The sequence below is a fragment of the Balaenoptera physalus genome (genome assembly GCF_965194825.1).
Source record: "Balaenoptera physalus genome assembly, chromosome: 14".
Classification (NCBI taxonomy): Eukaryota; Metazoa; Chordata; class Mammalia; order Artiodactyla; family Balaenopteridae; genus Balaenoptera; species Balaenoptera physalus.
This window is the reverse complement of record NC_138893.1, coordinates 12,925,469-12,945,326: the sequence shown is the minus strand read 5'-3', so window position 1 is coordinate 12,945,326 and position 19,858 is coordinate 12,925,469. Positions and strand designations below refer to the sequence as shown.

Sequence of the window (19,858 nt, the reverse complement as noted above, 5' to 3'; positions counted from 1 at the left end):
AACTTTGTCAACCTGTCTCTGTTTGGACTACAGCCATACCTTGCTTTGCAGATACCAGTGTTTTACAAATTGAGGGTTTGTGGCAACCCTGCATCGAGCAAGTCCATCGGCGCCATTTTGCCAATTGCATTTGCTCACTTCATGTTCCTGTGTCACATTTGGTAATTCTCCCAATATCCCAGACTTTTTCATTATTATTACATTTGTTATGGTGATCTGTGATCTTCAACGTGCTGTAATTGTTTTGGCACTTTTTAGCATAAAAAGGATTTTTTAATTAAGGTATGTACATTGTTTTTATAGACATAATGTTATTGCACACGTAACAGACTACAGTATGCCATAAACGTAATTTTTATATGCACTGAGAAACCAAAATATTCATGTGATTCAACTTATTGTGATATGCACTTTATTGCAGGGGTCTGGGACCGAACCTGCAATGTCTCTGACGTAGGCCTGTGCTCGTCTATGAATGCATGTGTGCACGCATGCACACGGACACACACACACACTCTGCTCTGGTAACTACGTGTGGACGGTCCCTCCTCCCATCCAGGCCAGCCCCCTCCTTGTTAGGCTCAGGACATTATTTCCCTCCCAAGTGGATCATCTCCACCAGCGTTCACCAACAAAACCCTCCCCATGGCCCCTCCCCGCCTCACCATCACCCACCAGCTACAGCACTCCATTCCATTCCCCTGGATAGCAAAGCGCCTATTGATAGCACGGTGCTAATGCTCCAACAAGAGCTCAGCAAAGGTCTGGGGAATGAATGACCTCACACCTTTTGAGGACCGAGCTCGCACAGGTTGATGGGTAGAGCAGACGCTGACTCGGTAGGAGGAAGCAGCCTGGGGAGACCAGGCTTCCTGATAGCAACTAACGCTTCTTAGGTCAGCTCATACATGTTGGAGCAACTGATAACTCACTGAACTGAAAAACGCTAGCCTGCTGCATTTCTGCCTCATTCTGAAGACTGGACATCCAGGGCTCATCCTCATCCAGTCAGATCTACAGGACCTCGTGTCCCCTACAATGAAATACAGCAGCTGTGGGCAAGAAGATGGAATCAGACCTCAGGAGTCTCCGTTTCCATTTACTGTTGGGTTTTGATTAGGGCAGTTATCTTTCTTGAGCGTCTTTTTTTTTTTTTATTCCTAATAGTTAAAAAAGGTTGATTGTGTAAGAGAAAGAGTTCTGAGCATGGGCTTCCAATCGATTGCTTTACCTTCCGAAGGTCGGTCTGCAGCTGCCGAAGAATCAGCTCCAGCTGGTTGACTTTCCCAGTCAGTGTGGATGGAGGCCGCCCTCTAGCAAGGAAGGAAAGACTTAGAAAGACTCAAGCGCGCTCAAGTCAAGACACCGCAGTCAGGAGTTTTCGCTGGTAAAGTTTTCATGTAAAAAATTCTACTGTGTGCTCAGAGCCCAGCAAGGAAATAAATAAGATTATGTCAGATGTCGAAAGTGAACACATTGCTGCTTTGGTGGAAAAATCCCTCCTGGGTGGCTTCTGATTTAAAAGGGGATTCAGAATCTCTACAGGCATACGCATTGGTAAGAAAGCAAAAGATAGGTGATCTAAATGCAGTTAGCAGCTGAGGTTAGGTAGACCAGAACGAAGTCCTGAGAACCAAATATAGACTCAATGTCCCCAAATTTGCCTTCCTCTGTTAAGGAAGTATCAAGGGGCTCATCACCAAGATGAACATGCAAGTTGTTAACTCGAGTTGACAGACAAGTTGGAATTGGGCGTGGGTGACACTGAGAAAGAACATACACTCCGTGGGCGATGAGCACGCCGAGAACATAGGGACAGAGATGGCTCGCTCTCGGCACACCTCAGTGGGCGCCGTGGGGCTGGGTGGACGACCGGGGTTGGTGGGCGGGAGCGTGCCCTCGGCAGATGGGGGATGGCCAGCGAGGTGTCCCCGCCTGATGCCGCTGCAGTGATCACGCGGCAGATGCTGACCGGGCGTCACACCCTCCCGCACGGGCCGTGAGCCTCACCACCAAGGGCGCTGACTACACGTCTTGGCAGGACCCTCCCGTGGAGCGCAGCAGTTACGCTGACAAGCTCCATCCACCCCGGCAGCGCAGAAGCTGACTCAGGCCCGCTCGGTCCCCTGAAGGACTAGGGGAAGGCAGGTGGAAATGGTTTCCTGGCTCGCCAGGGCTGAGTTGAACCCCTGTTACCCACTGGGGCCCGGGACACGGGAGGGAGGCGGTCCACAGGGGTCACATACCCAGTGGCGTCCATGAAATCTTTGCCACTGCCAGGATCGACACATAAAGGCAGCTCCTGGGCCCCTTCCAGGTCCTGCTCCGGGTGCATATCTGTCAGGGTACAGAAGGACGCCACTCTCTGGTCTGGGGATGGGAGACACACACAGAAAAAAGCATTAGTAATAGCCGCAAGGCACCATTTCTTCATGGAAATGAATAGTTGCTAAATAAAATCTTCCCCTCCCCCCAGTCAGTTACTGCCATTTTAAACAAAACAAAGAAGAACAAAGTCAGGCAAGCTGCTGACAGTCAGAAAGCATTCAGACTGGCCGTCCTTCTGGGCTGCATGGCACACTCATATCACAGCCGTGGGAACAAGGAGCAGACATTGGATTTGCTAGAGCCAATCTTTCTTCTGTCCACATCCCAAGAAATGCCAGAGCTGCTGGCTGGGCGTGAAAGAACGGCGTTGGGGGATGACATGACTGATTCACAGAACCAAGGAGAGGGACCTCTCCTCAAGCTATCCCAGAACCCGGAGAGCCTCCTTGAGACACAATGGCCCGGACACGTCACCCTGTGTGTCCCCAACCCCCTCCGTGCTTCCATAACCATGCAGACGTGCAGACAATGAAACAAAAAGAAAAGGTTACGGAGGATGGAGACCCCACGAACAGCCCGAGACAATCACCTAGATAGGACGTGTGGTGACAGAGTAGCCCAAGTTCTTCATCTGAGTCAAGACCTGAAATAAGATTTAGAATTTTCTTTTGAACAGTGATATCTCTCCTCACTTGAGAGCCTCTGGGGGCCCACATCAGGCTCAGGTGATGGGGTCCTATGAAATACAGCTGTGTCTGTGTGTGTGTGTGTGTGTGTGTGTGTGAGAGGGGCACGTGTGTACACGTGTGTGCCAGTGTGCACATCTGCATGTAAGTGTGTGTACATGTCTGCCTGTGTGCATGTGTTGTACTAAGCCAGGAACTGCCCCGAGAGACAGTATTATGCATCGCCGAAGAGTGTGGAGAGATTGTACGTTTCACATGTCATGGTCCCAGCCGGATGCACGGCTGTCGTGACCCAACAATGGTAAGTGGCATGCCACACATGTGCCAATCCAGCTGCAGGAAGGCGTGACCATTTTGGGTTTGCTTAAATGACCAGCTCCCTGAAGGTAAAGATAGCGGTGGTGAGAGAGATTAGCTCCATCTTCTCACTAAAACCCTTAGAGGAAGATCTGTAGTGTTTACAGCAGTGAGAGCGATGGTCAGCACGACGGCCCCTCCTTAGCACGGGGCCGTTTCTGTTCCTGGCACCAGTGACTTCACATCCAGTGTCTCAAGAGCTAGGCAGGAAAGGGAACGTGATATTCTTCGGAACGGGAACCAGACCGGCCCAGCGCTGGGCGCTGACCTCTGACGCAAGAACGCTGGCCCAGAAATGCTGAATGGCAGGCAGAGAAATCCTGCTTTCAAGCAAAAGGTACAGGGGAGAAGCAGGGTCACATCTAATCATCCCCTCCCCCCCCCGCCCCCCGGCACCCGAGCGCATCCACACGTGGGATTCACACGACGGATACGGCAGGTGCGTTAGCGCTGCAGCGGCTTTTTCACGTGATGTGATTAACGGCTGCGAAATCGCACTGGGGTCCGTGTCAGCGGTGTTCTGCTCTTAATTTATCCCCCTCTGTCTCCCGCTGGCTGCTGGCCGCCTCTCCTAATGAAGGTACCTGCTCGCCTGGATTCTGGAGGGCCACGCACATCCCGTTAATCAGCGAGGATGGCGGAGGGGCCGGGGGCCCCGGAAGGAGCTGGGCCTCAGGGCTGGGGGCACCCACAGAGTCCGGGCCCTCCCAGAGCTGCGCTGAGTACCCCGCCTGATCGATCGTACAGCAGGTTCCCCAGACATGTGTCCCTGTCCTCCGTCGTGACACCTCAACACCCGTGACAGGTACGCAGGTGTCCTCAACCGACATGCCTGTAAAGCTTTAAGGGGCCCTTCTCCACGCTTCGCACCTTCTACAGGATGACAGACCTTCTGTAACTATACATTCCTGAGAGACAACCAAGCTCCCAACTTGGTACAGACTAGTAGGGGTTTTGCATCTGATGAAATAATTTGTAATTTAATTAAGATGAACAGCATAACTTGGGCACTGCCTACGTTTACACCTGATGGGACGTGACCAGCAGAGGTGGGCAGGAAGGACGGAGCACACAGGCCGGGGGTGAGCGGCCCTGGGGAGGGGTAGAGGGTCTGGTCTACCGGAGTGTCCAAGATAACCCTCTGTTCTGTGACGGCCCCAAAGCAGGGAATGCTTCCCAGTTAAAAAAAAATCAACAGCAGAGGCATTTTTTATTCCGCAGTGAATTTAACTACGGACCAAAAGGAGTGAAAGAAAAGAAAGAACTTATTCTTCTCACTTTTTAGAAGGGTCTCATTGACTCATCCACATTTTATGCAACCCGGTAATAATTTGGTTAGTTTGTATCTTTCTTAATATACTTGGTTCTGATGGTCAAGTCTAAATATCTCAATGAAAACGTCTTAGCTTGCTTCATCTATTTTTACCTTAATTGATAAAGTACCCACATATTTGAAGAAACAGAACTTGCTACTGGCAGCCATTCAAACATTCCTTGGGGAGAAACAAGGTCCTACCGGTCAGGAGGCAAGAAGCCAGAAATAGTTCTGCCAACGATGTAATTTCACAAAGAGGATTTCACTTTGAATCTGAAAAGCTTGGGAGGCTGAAATGCAACCAGAACGCTACTTGATTAAGTACAGACACTAAACTCCTTTGTAAAATAGCTAATCTTAGTGACAGTTTCCAGTGGGAGCTTTATTCCTCCACAGCTTATTTCTGTAGTGATAAATATTCAGTAACCAAGTAATTACTGACATTGAACCAAAAGGCACAGACAAAACTGTAAGAAAAGGGAGGCTCGGAGTATGAACTTCATGTAAATGGTGAGCGCAGCAAAAACCCAATCACCCACACTCTACGTGTTGTTCGGTTTTTTCCTTTCTGTTCTTTTTCCTGTGCAAGCAAATCTGGCTAAGAGGGGACATGAGGGCATGGCTTACACAGGAAACAATCCTCCCCTTGAAATAATCTTCAAAAAAACCTGATTTCAACGTCAGTTTCTTTTTTAAAATTTATTTTATTGAGTAGTATAGTTGATTTACAATGTTGTGTACCAAAGTGATTCAGTTATATATATATATATCCTTTTCCACTATGGTTGATTACAGGATGTTGAATATAGTTCCCTGTGCTACACAGCAGGACCTTGTTGTTTATTGTCAGTTTCTTATTTTAGTGCATTTAGCACTAAACAAGAGGATGAACAGTCAGCAGACTATTTCATATCAGTCTAGAGCTGACAGGGCACAACAGTTGCCTGCAAATAATCCCTTTGACCCCAGGCAAGCTGCGTGGAGCCCCTGTCAGAGATCTGTAAGTCCCGGCCTGAATCGGGAGGGACGGATGCTCTGATCAACTAGTCATGTCTGCCGAGGGTGTAGAACGGGAGAACGTATGCCAGATGTATGCCATACGGGACACGCAGGTGTGAGGCTAAATTAAACTAAACCCATTTCCACAAATGAGGCTGTTCTAATATGTCTTTGCTACAACTACAAATAACAGAAAAGCTGGGGCTCTCTAGCTACAGGTAGAAAATCACAGGTTCTGTTTCTGACAGCTGCGCTTATCAAATTGTAGCTTATTTAACTGACCGCCAGGAAAAAAACGTTTTTAAACATAAAATACCTTGGTTTAGCCTTTTGCAGCCTACTGATGAACGTCGCAAGGTAATGGTCTAGAATCTGAGTAATGAACAAAGAAAAGCTCTGGATTTATTCTTTTAAGATACAACTATTGTCGTTTGGTCCGAAACAATTTTCTTACTTTTGAGAGAATTTAAGTCAATCTACTATAGTAAATTAACTGTGCATTTTTTCATCTAAGTAGCTGTCATTTTTCTTTTCTTTTCTGTTTTTTTAAACCTTAGGAGTCTTACCGTGTGTCCCGTTTTGTTTATGCTTATATCCACGCAGCGATTAAATAACAGTAACTTTAACAAACTTCATCAAACTTAAGCTGAAGCTTCAGAACCGAAAAAGTTCTCATCATAAACATGCATGCTTACTGCGCTCTGTTTAAGAAACCAAGGGCATAGGGAACCTAATAAAAGTGTAGACTTCCGTTTTTTCAGAAAATACACTTATGTGGACTTTCATTCCCATGGCGGTGCCTGACAAATGAGTTAATTCTGCACGTGTCACGAGCACACACATCCACTTGCAACAGTTAAGACCAGCGGGAAAGAGCTGAAATCCTGAGGGGAGGAAAGGCCTGTGGGGACCCCGCGGGACACTGACACGCAGGGAGTCTCCAATCACCAGTTTATAATGTTGCCTTTGACACCTGTTTCCACTTAAGACAACATCATCCACTCAACAAATGCAGAGAACACACCGACTGGCAACCTCTGGTATTTTGATAAGAGAACTACTTCAAATCCTAGAACTTTTAAAGAGACTCCACTTCCCCTCCCCGGCTTCACTGTCCGACCCACGGCCAGCTTTGCTAGTTGGGTTTGTTCACTTGACCATATTGGGGGGATGGGACCTCTCTGTGTTATTCGGTCCCTCTATACTTCACATTATTTTATGTCATAAGGGAAGTGACAAATGATGGTCTCAGTGCATAACATTGACGACAGGTGTTGTGGAGGAGTTCTGATGGGCCGAGGGTCACATCTCACCCTTCCCCCCTAAACGTAACAACTGCCCACGTGACAACAAGCCAGAACTGGGACTCCGCCAGTTTTCAAACCTGTCACAGGAGAGGGGAGTGAGGGGCGTGGACTGTCGTGATAAACACACTTGGCACTTGCCTCACCTTCTCTCTCCCAAGCTTATGACCGAGTTCTCAATTTTTAGACACTGGTTTCTGGAGTAGAGTTGCATTACCTATCTATTCGCTTATTAATTAATTTTTAACAATGCTGCATAGCATTTCTCTGTCGGAAGCTTTTCTACTCTTTTAAATCATTGCCAGTAAGCAAATTCTCAGGAATGAAATTTCTGGTCAAAGGGTGGGTACATTTTCTGGCTCTAGTTATGTACTGTCATATTGCTTGAACACAAAGATGGATCATTTTATAATCTTTATAATGATACCAGCTGTGAGCATTCTTCATAGCTTTCCAGAGCTGCTGCATCGTTTTTCATACTCAAAAGGTGTGAGTGAGCTGGTACCTCATTACTGTTTACATTTACATGTGTGGTTGAACACTTTTCAAGTCATCTATTGTGTGATCCTTCTTTTTGGACTGTGTGACACATGACTTGACCGTTTGTTTATCAGGCATTTGGCATTTTTGGGGGGTCATGTTCCTTCATTCACTGGAGATACCCTGGTTTTATCTATCACATTTATTACAAATCTTTCCCATGTTCCCCTGCTTCCCCTTTTATTTTAATGTTCTCATCCAGGTTCATAAAAGATCTAAATATTTAAATACTTTTATCTGGTCATATGACATTTTTGTATGTTCTCTCATTACTCCATAATTATGGCACTGGCATGCTTCCAAAACATTAATCTTTCTGTCTTTACTTTTTCTAGAATTGACTTTTCTAATTCCTAAATCCAAATGGAGTACATAAATTCCACTCCCATTTAACTCTTAAATATACACAGATTTCAGCCTAGGCTCTTTTTTTTTCCCTTCAAAAGGACTCATTTCTATCTTTTGAATTGTTATTATGCTGCTTTATTGCTATTGATTTATAATAAACTTTTATGCTGACCATTGTTCATCTGTTTTCCAAATGGATGCAAATATCCTTTAGATATCTGAACTGAAATGGTACGAAGTCTGTGAATTAACTCAGGAAGGGCTCTCCTTTTTCCCATGTGCTTTCTATCCATTCCTATCCTTTCATATATTAGAACTTTTCAGGTATCAAAGTGTCCAGTGCTTTTCTCTCATTATAATTCTAATGATGGCTAACTCCCAAGGAATTTATAATTTGATCTTGCTGATGTAACCTAAGGTGTCCTTTATGACTGCTAGGTGGAAGGCTGTCTGCAAAGATGGCTGTGGGCACATGCCACCCCTCGTACCAGAAGGAAGAGCCTACTTCCATCCTGGGATTTGGGCTGGCCTTGGGACTTTCTCTGCCCAATAGAACGTGGTGGATATAATGTTCTGGGTCTTGAAACACGGTGTATCTTCTGCTTATGGTCTCCTGATTCCTCAAGCCACATGTGAAGAAGTATAATTACCCGCTGGAGACAAGGGTCCAGCTAAACCCCAGCTATTCCAGGTACAGACACATGAGTGGAGTCACCTTAAGGCTCCAGACCCAGTTGAGCTCCAGCTGAATATAGCCATATGTGTGACCTCAGCTGAAACCATAGGAAGCAGAGGAATCACTCAGCTGAGCCTAGCCAACCCATGGAATCATGAGACATAACAAACCATTGCTGTCTTCAGCCATAAATTTTGGGGTGGTTTGTTATACAGAAATAGATAACTGAAAAAATTAACAATGCTTTGAAATGAGGCTTATAAAAATATGAAATATATTTCAAAATATCTTACCTACTCTATTTTATAATCTCTAATAATTTCTTTTTGATTTTTAAAATATTTCCTAGATATAGAATCATATCTATAAATATTTCTTTACTTCCAAAATTTATTCCCTTTTTCTTTTCATTGCTTGTTTAAATGTCAAGGATTCCAATACAAAATCAGAGGACACGGTCTCAAAGGATACCCTTGTTTAGTTTCTGTACTTAAGGGATCTACTTAAAACACTAAAAACATTTTTTTCCATTAAGTATTATGTAACTATTTGGCATAGTATTATGTAACTATACTCAATATCTTGTAATAATCTATAAGGGAAAGGAATCTGAAAAAGAATCTATCTATCTATCTCTATACACACGTAACTGAATCATTTTGCTGTATACCTAAAACTAACACAACATTGTAAATCAACTATCAATTATACTTCAATTTAAAAAAAAGTATTATGCAACTATTTGGAATAAAGTAGATATTCTTTGTTAGGCTTTGAAGGTATCTCTCAAATCTTAATTTTTATTAGAAATAGGTCCTAATTCTATTATATATATACCCTTTCAGGGAAATCGATATGACAACTTTTAATGACTTCATCTACTATAACTTATTCTAATTAAGTGATATCACTTATATGTGGTATCTCAATCAAATAGGCAGATACATTCCATTTTTTTAAAGCCTGTTTTCAAATGTGCTAACTACTCATGTCAAAGTATGGGCACAGCCTTCTTCCAGAGGGTCCTGAGCTCAATAAGGCATCTTGAACTGCCTTTATTAGTTTGTAATGATTTAACAGGCACATGGGGATTTTCTGGACTATCTTTTCTTCATGATGTTGAGTCTAGCTCAGAAATGGCTTTGAGAATTGGTACAAAAAGATCATGTCACAGGCAGAGCAACTGGGTCATCTAGGTGAAGGCCTTTCTCTTTAAAGTGCTAAGGGGATGCCTATTTTCATAGCAGCACTATTCACAAGAGCCAAGATGGAAGCAACCTAAATGTCCACCGACAGAGGAATGGATAAAGAAGATGTGGTACATATATACAATGGAATATTACTCAGCCATCAAAAAGAATGAAATAATGCCATTTGCAGCAACATGGATGCAACTAGAGATTATCATACTCAGTGGAGTAAGTCAGACAGAGAAGGACAAATATTGTATGATATCACTTATATGTTGAAATCTAAAATAGGACACAAATGAACATATCTATGGAAAAGAAACAGACAGAGAGAACGGACTTGTGGTTGCCAAAGGGGAGGGGGATGGAGGAGGGATGGACAGGGAGTTTGGGGTTAGCAGATGCAAACGATTATATATAGACTGGATAAACAACAAGGTCTTAATGTACAGCACAGAGAACTATATTCAGTATTCTGTGATAAACCATAATGGAGAAGAATATGAAAAAACATGTGTATATATGTATAACTGAATCACTTTGCTGTATAGCAGAAATTAACACAACATTCTAAATCAACTATACTTCAATAAAATAAATTTTTTAAAGAAGTGCTAAGGGGATGGATCACGCCTGGTCACCACCGTACCAACTTGCGTCACAGCGGAGCTGACACCGATAGAAAAGAATCTGATTAGCCAAAGGTCTGGAGTTGCAAATTCTTGAATTTTCCTGCGCTGACTAATGTCTCAAGGTGGCATGCTACCCTACGGAGTAGCACCGAAAACAACTGAAATTTTTAAACACGACCTCAACTCTTTCCATATTTTCTATAAAATGTTGATTGGAAAGTTCAGACAGGTCAGGTAACCAAAGTCCTCTCCCCCTGCAAATAGAATCCCACATTCTTTCGGTTGAACTTAGGTATCCCTGCCCCTGAGGCACCGGCTAGATGGGATGTCTGTGCTTTTTCCTCCTTTGTCTGACGATGCCAACTCCCAGCTAGCCTCTAACTCCAGCTCAGAAACACCTTGAAGAACAGAACTGGAGGGTAGGGCTGGGAGAAGCCTTCCAGGTTCTCTGGAAAGGTCTTCATTTCATAGACAAGCAGGCTGAAGCCCAACACAAGCATGTACCTTAGAGGACTGGTGTCCAACATTCAGTGTCGGCACAAGGCGTGTAGCTAAGTGACTTGTCCAAAGGCCAGCAGCCCAGCTGTAGGGCTGCGATCACAACCGCAGCCCCCCTGGATGGACAATTCAGTCACTGCTGTCTGCACCATTTTGCCTTCTCACCCTCCCACCTGCAGCCCAGCTCCCTGAAAAAATCCACTTCATAGCAGCGATTTTATTCGGAAGGGGTGGAAGGGAGCCAAGCAAAGACACAAATGAGGGTGGAGACAAAGTGATATGTGTTGTTTTAAATCAGAAAAATGAACACAAAATGCAGAAGGACCTCAGAGGTTAAAAATTATGCTGTGGGCTGAGACAGCTCAAGGGTGCACAGGGCCCTGTGCATTTTGGACCTACTGGCTCCTTTGTACGAGCTCTCCCCGTTCGGTTATCTTGCTCTGCGCTTGATCAATAAAGATAAGATAAACTGGAGAAGCAGGCTTTCCTTGAGAAACTCATCATCTAATAGGAAGAGACAGAGATGTGAATAATGCAGAATTCAGTGTGGTAAGCACTACGCTAATATTTATGCAGTGGGGGAACGGAGAAGACAGAATAGAAGTTCTTACACTCTCCTCGGGCAGTAAGACCACAGTGTGCACGGAACAGGCCAGAGAAAATGCTGCTCTCTCTTGCCTGGGCTGCTCTGGACAGAGGTGAGACTGTGCTCGTGCCCTCTGGGGCTCGGTCACGTCGGGCCAGTGTTCGGAGGGCTGTTACAATGCACTCTACCCATCTTCTGGTTGAGAGAGATGAAGGCTGCATTACCAAGCAGATGGGGGCATTCTCAAGTTTTTGCTGTAAAGCAGCAAACCCAGAACAGTTGTACTCTGTCTAATAAGGGAGCAGGAACAGCCTATGCTTTTTGCAGGAGTTTCTTCCCAACAGTTTCCCCGTCCCCGCAACTACCAGAGCTAAACGTCCCTGTACTGAATTAACGTGTCCCTGAATTAGCTTGAGAGTAGCTTTCGACTCAACCCTCCCCCAGACTCCCCCCGAAATGGTGCTTAGGACCAGAGGCACTGATCCCAACTGATGAGAGAAACTGCCTAGCAGGGCAGCTTGTTAGAGAGGCGGTCAGGGCAGCTGACCTCCACACTCTGCAGCAGCCTTACTGCAAAGTGCACCTGCCCCTCCTGGGAAAGGAATCTGAATACCTTTCCTGAAGCCTGCACATCACAGGTGACAGGAACCGAGGACCAGAGCGGGTGAGTCAAAGGAGAGGGAGAGAAAAGGGCCACTCAGGTGGCCATGGCCATCCCTGGGGGGCGGCAGTGAAGACGAAGACACACAGGGGAGTCTCAGACAGGTCACCCAGGTGCAGAGGCTGTGGTCATGGAGACAATGTAGCAGCAAATGGCAGAAAGTCTGAATCCGGGTCGCTGGGGTCCCTGGACCCACGCGTAAGGTCCAGAGGGTGCCTGGGAGGCAAGCATCTCCCTTGTCCGTGGCCCCCTTTACCTGCAGGCTGGAGAAAAGGTGCAGCTTCCCCTCCTAAATTCACAGAAACATTCTCCAGAGATGGTGGAGGGCAGTGTGACAGCCAGAGAGCCCCAGAGATCAGCCAGTCCAGCACCATCCTGACCACATGGTTAGAGGAGGAAGCCGGGGCCTGTGCAGGGTGACCCGCCGTGTCAAGGAGGCCACACCAGAGTCTGCAGGGACCCCAAGCCACCAGACGCCCAGGCCTGTGCTTGTCCGGGGGGCTTGGACCTCTGAAGGGCCTTCTCCTCCCGTCTCACCTCATCACGCTGGGAGGAAAGATAGAGTCTGTGGCCTAGATCCCCACCTCTACATTCCAGGTAAGAAAACACAGGTGTCAGAGGACAAGTGACGCCTGCCAGGTCACAGCTGGCGCCTGACCTGGAAGCAGGTTTGGGGCCCTTTGCCCAGGGCTATTTCCCTGCGTGCCTGGGTCTCCCTAAGGAAAGGCCCTCGGTCTCAGCCCAAGCCATCCCCTGGTTTTCCTCTTGGAAGATGCTCAGAGCATCCAGACGTTAACCCGGACATCCCTGCGTCGCTGCCCCGGCCCCAGAGGCTGCGAGTCTTTACCTTCAAATGCCCGGGCAGCATCCACGAGGTGGGACCAATCTAACCCCGTGGCCGTGTCTGGGAGGGGCATCAGGCCGGGATCTGCGCACTTGGACTTATCTGACAAGGACCCGTCGGAGAACCAGAACTCATCTAGACAGAAACAAAACCAGAGTGTCAGTCAGATCACAGCACGGGTACCGGCCGTGCCCTCGGAGGGGCCCAGGGGGCTTTTTGTGAAAGATCTCCTGTGCCAGGAAAGAAAGAGACATACCACCGCAGTCACCCAAGAGACACAGCGCTCGAGAGGAGGGGCTTTGTGAAAGAGCCGCGACCTCCAGGCTCACTGAGAGGTCGCCAGCAGGCAGGGGCTGGGTGCAAGATCAGAACTGAGCCTTCACGTGAATCAGAAAAGCAGAGGTGAGCTTCTCCCGGCTGGGCTTCTCCCGAGGACACCACCCCAGTCTGACCACCCTCAGGATCACTTCCCGTTTCCCTTGGGGTGACCTTCCCCTATGGGAAGAGTGTTGAAGCCTCTACTGTAAAAACGGTTCGGTGCAATCTCTTTTGTACATTTTGCTATGTACAAAAATGGTGGTTGGATTACTCTTTTGACTTAATGAGGCAGCTTGATCGCTGGCTAAACCAAAACCCTCTCCCTAACCGGCACTGAATGTTTGCTAGTCTCCCTTTCTCTGTGCAAACGGACCTTTTACATTTCTTCTTTAAATTCTCATCACGGGACTTGAAGCGTTTACGTCACTAGCCATACTGGTTGTTAGGAACTCATTACGCATCTGCGGACAAATTTCCCAAAGGCTGGACCTTCTCTAAGGTGCCTCTCCTGGACCTGCCCAGAATGTGGTACGCAGCTGCTCGCGGACACATCTGACTAATTAGACCAATCAAAATAATGACCACCTGGCCGTCTGAGCCCGCAATTAAGGAAGGGATGTAATTAACCAAGTGCACCTGTAATTTTAGCGCCCACATCCTTTGCGGAAACTGTGAAATGCTCGCACCTGGACCAGGACAGAGGGTGCCTGCGATCTGTCCTTGAAGGACCCTAATGCTCCGTTTCCCAGCACCTTCCACGTGCAGCTCTTAGCCTACCTCTAACAACTGCAGCTAACGATGAAGCCACTCTGTTTTTAACGTTAACACACTTAAATGTGGAACCATCGCCCCTCCATCTTGAAGGGAAACCAGTAACGGGTATTTTATCAACACCGTTCCCGCCACCCTCCCTCTCCACGTGCTCCAGCGTGTTCTATGTGTGAGGTTCTTTGTCCTTGTCTGCTTCTCTCCTGACGGACCCCTCTGGACCCAGGGAGGCACCGAAGGGCAGAGGCTGGGCTGACCCCGCCCAGGTCCCGTCTTCACCCAGAATTTAAGGTTCAACCCCTCCCCCCACAGAGAGAAGGGTCAGGAAGCCCAGGGACCCTCAATCACTTCCCCTGTCTCTCAAACACATCAGCTGCTTTGCTTAAAGCAGGTTTTCTGCACCAAGTGAAAATAAATTATTTGACTAGGTGGGAACTACTTTTGCCACTGATTTCCCTGCAGCTGAGTTGGTCAGGAATAGGGGTGTGTGTGTCGCAGCTCTGGGAAGGGCGCCCCGGGCCGGCTGGAAGCCGGTGTGCATGGGGCACGCCCCTCACCCCCTGCCTCTCCTTCCCTCACTGGAGAGGAAAACGTCAGGGAGTGAAAAATTATTCAGCTGAATGAACATTTTTACCGAAAGTACAGTCTCTTGGTCATGTATGGCTAAGAAATGTCAACCTGAGGATTTTCTTTGCCTTTATAGAGAAATAATCCTTCACCTGAGCTTCTGGCATCGTAGAGCCTAAAATCAAACCCGGTACACATTCTGTGCACTGTCTGCTTTCTCCCCAGCGCCAGCAGACAACGCCCTGACTGGCTCTAACAGGAGTCAAGGCAGACAGCAAAATAACAGAGGGCAAGAGGGGAAGAGGCAGCGAGAGACGGGGGCTGGGCTACAGTCCCTTGTCCCCTCTTCCCGTCCCTCCTGCGTTCGTAAGCTCAAATAGCATCTTCCCCAAATGCCCAGCGGGGGACTGACAAAGGAGCCCTGACCATCCTGGGTTAAAGATCGGAGCTCTCACTCTGTGTGGCACCAGTCTGAAGTTTGGTGGCTGGGAAGCTCCTGCCCAGAGTGAGTGTGTGTGGGGTGAGTGGGCCTAGCGACCCCCAGAGCAGGGGGTTGTCACAACCAGAGGCAAACCCAGGGCATCCTTCTAACCTCCTCCAACTTCTATGGAGAACCAGGAAGCAAAAGGAGGGATATTTCTTCTTTACTGTAAACAGTCCCTCCTCTCCCCCAGTTGTCAATGGGACTTTCGTGTTTATTTGACACTATGGAACTGGCAAAGATGCTTTAGTAAATTGGAGAAGATTCCCTCCCTCAAGAGTTTATTTGGAGTACTATCCACTCACCCGTCTACGGTGTGTTTGTTAAATGCCTACTGTATGTGTAAAGATGGGGCGGAGCAGTGGGTAAGACAGACAAGGCCCACCCTCTCACAGAGCTTACATGACAAGTGACACGGAGAGAGGGAAGAAACAAATGAACAAGATCATACAAGCAGTGGCATGCTGGAGGGAGGCCTGTCCGAGGAGGCGACAGTCACCAAAACACAGCCCAGCAGCAGCTGCCTGGGGAAAAGCAGTTCCGGTAGCAGAGCTCCGAGAAAGCACGGACTGAAGTCCAAATGCATCGTCGTTCGGTAAGCAGGACGATACCAGTGTCAAGGAGTGTCACCTTAAATGAAGTAGGAGCCGCCCAAGTTCCTCTCTGTATTCTTTTTTTTTTTTTTGGCCATGCCATGCAGCTTGCGGGATCTTACTTCCCTGACCAGGGATGGAACCTGGGCCCTCGGCAGTGAGAGAGCTCAGAGTCCTAACCACTAGACCATCAGGGAATTCCCCTAAGTTCCTCTCTGAATTATCAAAATGAAAAGCACCGTACACACTGCTATATTTAAAATAAATAATCAACAAGGACCTAACTGTAAAAAAAAAATTAAAAAATAAAATTTTTTTTAAAAAAAGCACCTAAAATTTTTGCAATGCTTGGAAAATCATATAATCGGAAAAAAATTAGCTTCTTGGGCTTCCCTGGTGGCGCAGTGGTTGAGAGTCTGCCTGCCAATGCAGGGGACACGGGTTCGAGCCCTGGTCTGGGAAGATCCCACGTGCCGCGGAGCGACTGGGCCCGTGAGCCACAGTTGCTGAGCCTGTGCTCCGCAACAAGAGAGGCCGCGATGGTGAGAGGCCAGCACACCGTGATGAAGAGTGGCCCCCGCTTGCCGCAACTAGAGAAAGCCCTCGCACAGAAACGAAGACCCTAACACAGCCATAAATAAAATAAAATAAATAAATTAAAAAAAAATTAGCTTCTTTTTCTTTCTGGTCCAAGACTCCACCAAAAATTCTTTATAATACTTATAACTGGCATTAGGTATCACCCAGGCAACGTTTACTCTGCACCTGCTGTACCCTGGGTCCCACCAGTACCTAGGGATGGGGTAACCTTAAGGCGCAGGTTCTGCCCTTGAGGAGCCCACAGGAGCGTGGTGTCGCTCTGGGGTCTGGGAAAGTGCGTACAGGCACCAGCCCCTGCGCTTGGTGTGACTGTAGCAGATGTAACTGGCTTGTCTCCTGAGCTTTCCAGATGGGGCAGAAAAGGCGCGACTTAGGTACCAAAGCCTGTTATTTCAAGGCCAGTTCTCTCAGGCCCACGCTGCTCCTCTGGCCAAGCCAGGAGAGAAAGCGACTCGTGGCTTCTGAAGGGCAGCCGATGTCCAGGCACCGCTGCCGGGGCCTCTGCTCTACTGGCCTGGACATCGATCTTAGGGCTTCCTGTTTGTTTATCCCGACCCTGAAATCGCGGGGACCAGCTTTACTGAGTCTGACTTTCTCACTGTTGTTATAAATGTGGAGGGGCCTTCCTGTTAGCATTTCCTGGTGGTCAGATAGCTGCGGTTTCACAATGACCCTCCAGAAACCAGTGGATGTTTATTACAGTGGAGACTGAGAACATTTGAAAAAGAGAGAAAGAAGCGCCACACAGAGTCGGAGAACACTCTTCCTCTGATGGCCACGGATGCTGTCTGCGATGCCAGCGGAAGCAAGGGCAACTCTTCTGCCGGCCACACACCACTAAGTCTGCACCTGGGGTCTGTGGCATCTTCAGTGGCTACTAAATGATAAGGAAAACACTAATTTCTTTTATTTCTGCTAAAACTCGCTTTTAAACTTCAGGGAGCATGCATCCTTTATGAGGGGCCTAGGTCACAACTATAGGATTTGGGAACATACAGAACCTAACACCCTGTTTGGTTTTTTTGGATTTATTTATTTTATTTTATTATTTATTTTTGGCTGTGTTGGGTCTTCGTTGCTGCGCACGGGCTTTCTCTAGTTGCGGCGAGCGGGGGCTACTCTTCATTGCGGTGCGCGGGCTTCTCATTGCGGTGGCTTCTCTTGTTGTGGAGCACAGGCGCTAGGCACGTGGGCTTCAGTAGTTGTGGCACGTGGGCTCAGTAGTTGTGGCTCATGGGCTCTAGAGCGCAGGCTCAGTAGTTGTGGCTCACGGGCTTAGTTGCTCCGCGGCATGTGGGATCTTCCCGGACCAGGACTTGAACCCGTGTCCCCTGCGTTGGCAGGTGGATTCTTAACCACTGCGCCACCAGGGAAGGCCTAATACCCTGTTTTTATTTTTCAAAATTTAAGAACTCTTGTTAGTCTACCCACATAGGAAGATTTCTACCATTCCTTGGAGAGTTTCATAAAACTCCATTTCGCAAAAAACCAGTAATTCTCTTTAAACATGCTCTAAACCTGCCAATGCTTGGGACTGCACTGAACAAAGCCAGGTAACCACATGGTCAAGGAGACAAGGATACTACGAGCGCTTTTCAGTATCATTGGTTTTCGGGCCTGTGAACTGTGGGTCAAAATGGTCACTCCCTAATTCTTTTTTTCTACCTGGGCCCCAAAAGAAATTTTACTCTGAAATCCACCAATGATGGAAACAAAGGCCCTAAATGCAATGCAGAAAGATCTCAGCATTTGTTCAGTTTTTCCAGCTGGTCATATTTTTATACCTCCAAGTTGAAGACGCGATGGTACAGCACATTCAGGAACCCCCAAACCGCCCCCAGGAAATATATATGAGCCATGACATGAGTCGCATCCAAAGTGTGCTTGTTAAGTGTCATCTGTCTTCCAAGGTTGGATTAAGATCCTGGTCTCAGGAGAAGAGAGATTCTGAGACGGGCCCAAGTTTGAGACGTGGAAAAGCTAAAACTGTCTGAACGAGAAGCCGGTGACTGATAACTACATGGAGAAAAGGTGCGGCGATGAGGTTTCCTGAGGCTCACTGTGAAAAGGTGGGCTTGGCAACCCTCCCCCGTGCTGCCCTTGCTCCAAATTAGGAACAAGATCCAAATGAGTCTCTATGAGCGGAAGGTCAGATGCTTCCTGGGAAACTTTAGGAGAATACGTGTGCCTTCTGCATATTCTTGCTCAACCTCTGTAGCTACTGAAGCATCCAGAGCTACACGCTCTGGCAGAACTAACCTAACTTCCACTGCAAGTCTTCTCGTGAAGCTAAGTCTCTGAGAAGCTAAGAGAAACGCCTGGGCGACCCCAAATCGTCCTCATTTCTCGCTCACAGGCATCTGCTGACCACAAGCTCCCACTTGTCAACTCTCTGGCTTGTTCCAGGGTCAGACTGTTGGAACTATTCTCAGAGCGAGATCTGCTCACAGGGGCTCTGCTGAGTGACCAGAAACCACAGAAAGCAAAAGATGACTGAAATCCGCCTTGAGCAGATACAGGAGTAATAACCACACAGGTGAGTGTGGGCGTCAGGGGTCCCAGGCACAACCAGATCCTTGCAGTTGAACCTCTTGGTGGGCAGGGAGGAGGGAATCAGAAGTGTCTTGGGGGAGACACATTAATTCAAATTACTCCCAGCTCCCTTATTTATATTTTGTCATTTGAGCCACCAAACCTAGAGAATTTTTTTTTCTGAGTAGGTTGTGAAGTTTAGAAATTGGAGGAGTCACGTGGTCAAATAAGAAGGTTTCATCTGAGAAGCGCAAACAGCAAGGGCCACTCTTACTGCTTTTGCCAGAGGAAGAGACGATGAAGGCAAGTCAGGCAGTTTTTAACCTGGATAGTGGAGAGTGTATCCTGCCTGTTTCCACTGTACCTTTGAACATACTAAGAAAGGATACAGGGACGTCCCTAGTGGCGCAGTGGTTAAGAATCCGCCTGCCAACGCAGGGGACACGGGTTCGAGCCCTGTTCTGGGAAGATCCCACATGCCACGGAGCAACGAAGCCTGGGCGCCACAACTACTGAGCCTGCGCTCTAGAGCCCGTGAGCCACAACTACTGAGCCCGTGAGCCACAACTACTGAAGCCCACGTGCCTAGAGCCTGTGCTCCACAACAAGAGAAGCCACCGCAATGAGCAGCCCGCGCACCGCAACGAAGAGTAGCTCCTGCTCTCTGCAACTAGAGAAAGCCCGCGCGCAGCAACGAAGACCCGATGCAGCCAAAAATAAATAAATAAATAAAAATTTAAAAAAGGATAAATTGGCATACCCAGACAATAAAACAGTAGTCAGCACTAAAAAGAAGTGAGCTATCAAGCCGTGGAGGAAAATTAAATGTATTTCTGGAAAGGCTACACCCTGTATGACTCCAACTATATGACACCTGGAAAGGACAAAACTATGGAGACAGTAAAAAAGAACGATTGATTTACCAGGGGTGAGAGGGAGAGAGGGATGAACAGGTGGATCACAGAGGCTTTTTAGGGAGATGAAAATACTCTGTAAAATACTACGGTGGTAGATATGTCATCATGCATTTGTCCA

At 47.4% G+C, this 19,858-nt stretch overlaps 1 protein-coding gene across 1 annotated transcript in view; it reads right to left on the bottom strand.

The window, feature by feature from the left end:
• SIPA1L2 (signal induced proliferation associated 1 like 2) overlaps window positions 1-19,858 on the bottom strand; it is a 222,484-nt gene that overhangs the window by 3,503 nt on the left and 199,123 nt on the right. Inside the window, exons 16-19 of the mRNA XM_082424966.1 lie at window positions 12,968-13,099; window positions 2,918-2,971; window positions 2,247-2,370; window positions 1,232-1,313 (exon numbers count right to left, since the gene is read on the bottom strand). Coding sequence (XP_082281092.1) covers window positions 1,232-1,313; window positions 2,247-2,370; window positions 2,918-2,971; window positions 12,968-13,099 — 392 coding nt within the window. The remainder of the gene's footprint in view (window positions 1-1,231; window positions 1,314-2,246; window positions 2,371-2,917; window positions 2,972-12,967; window positions 13,100-19,858) is intronic.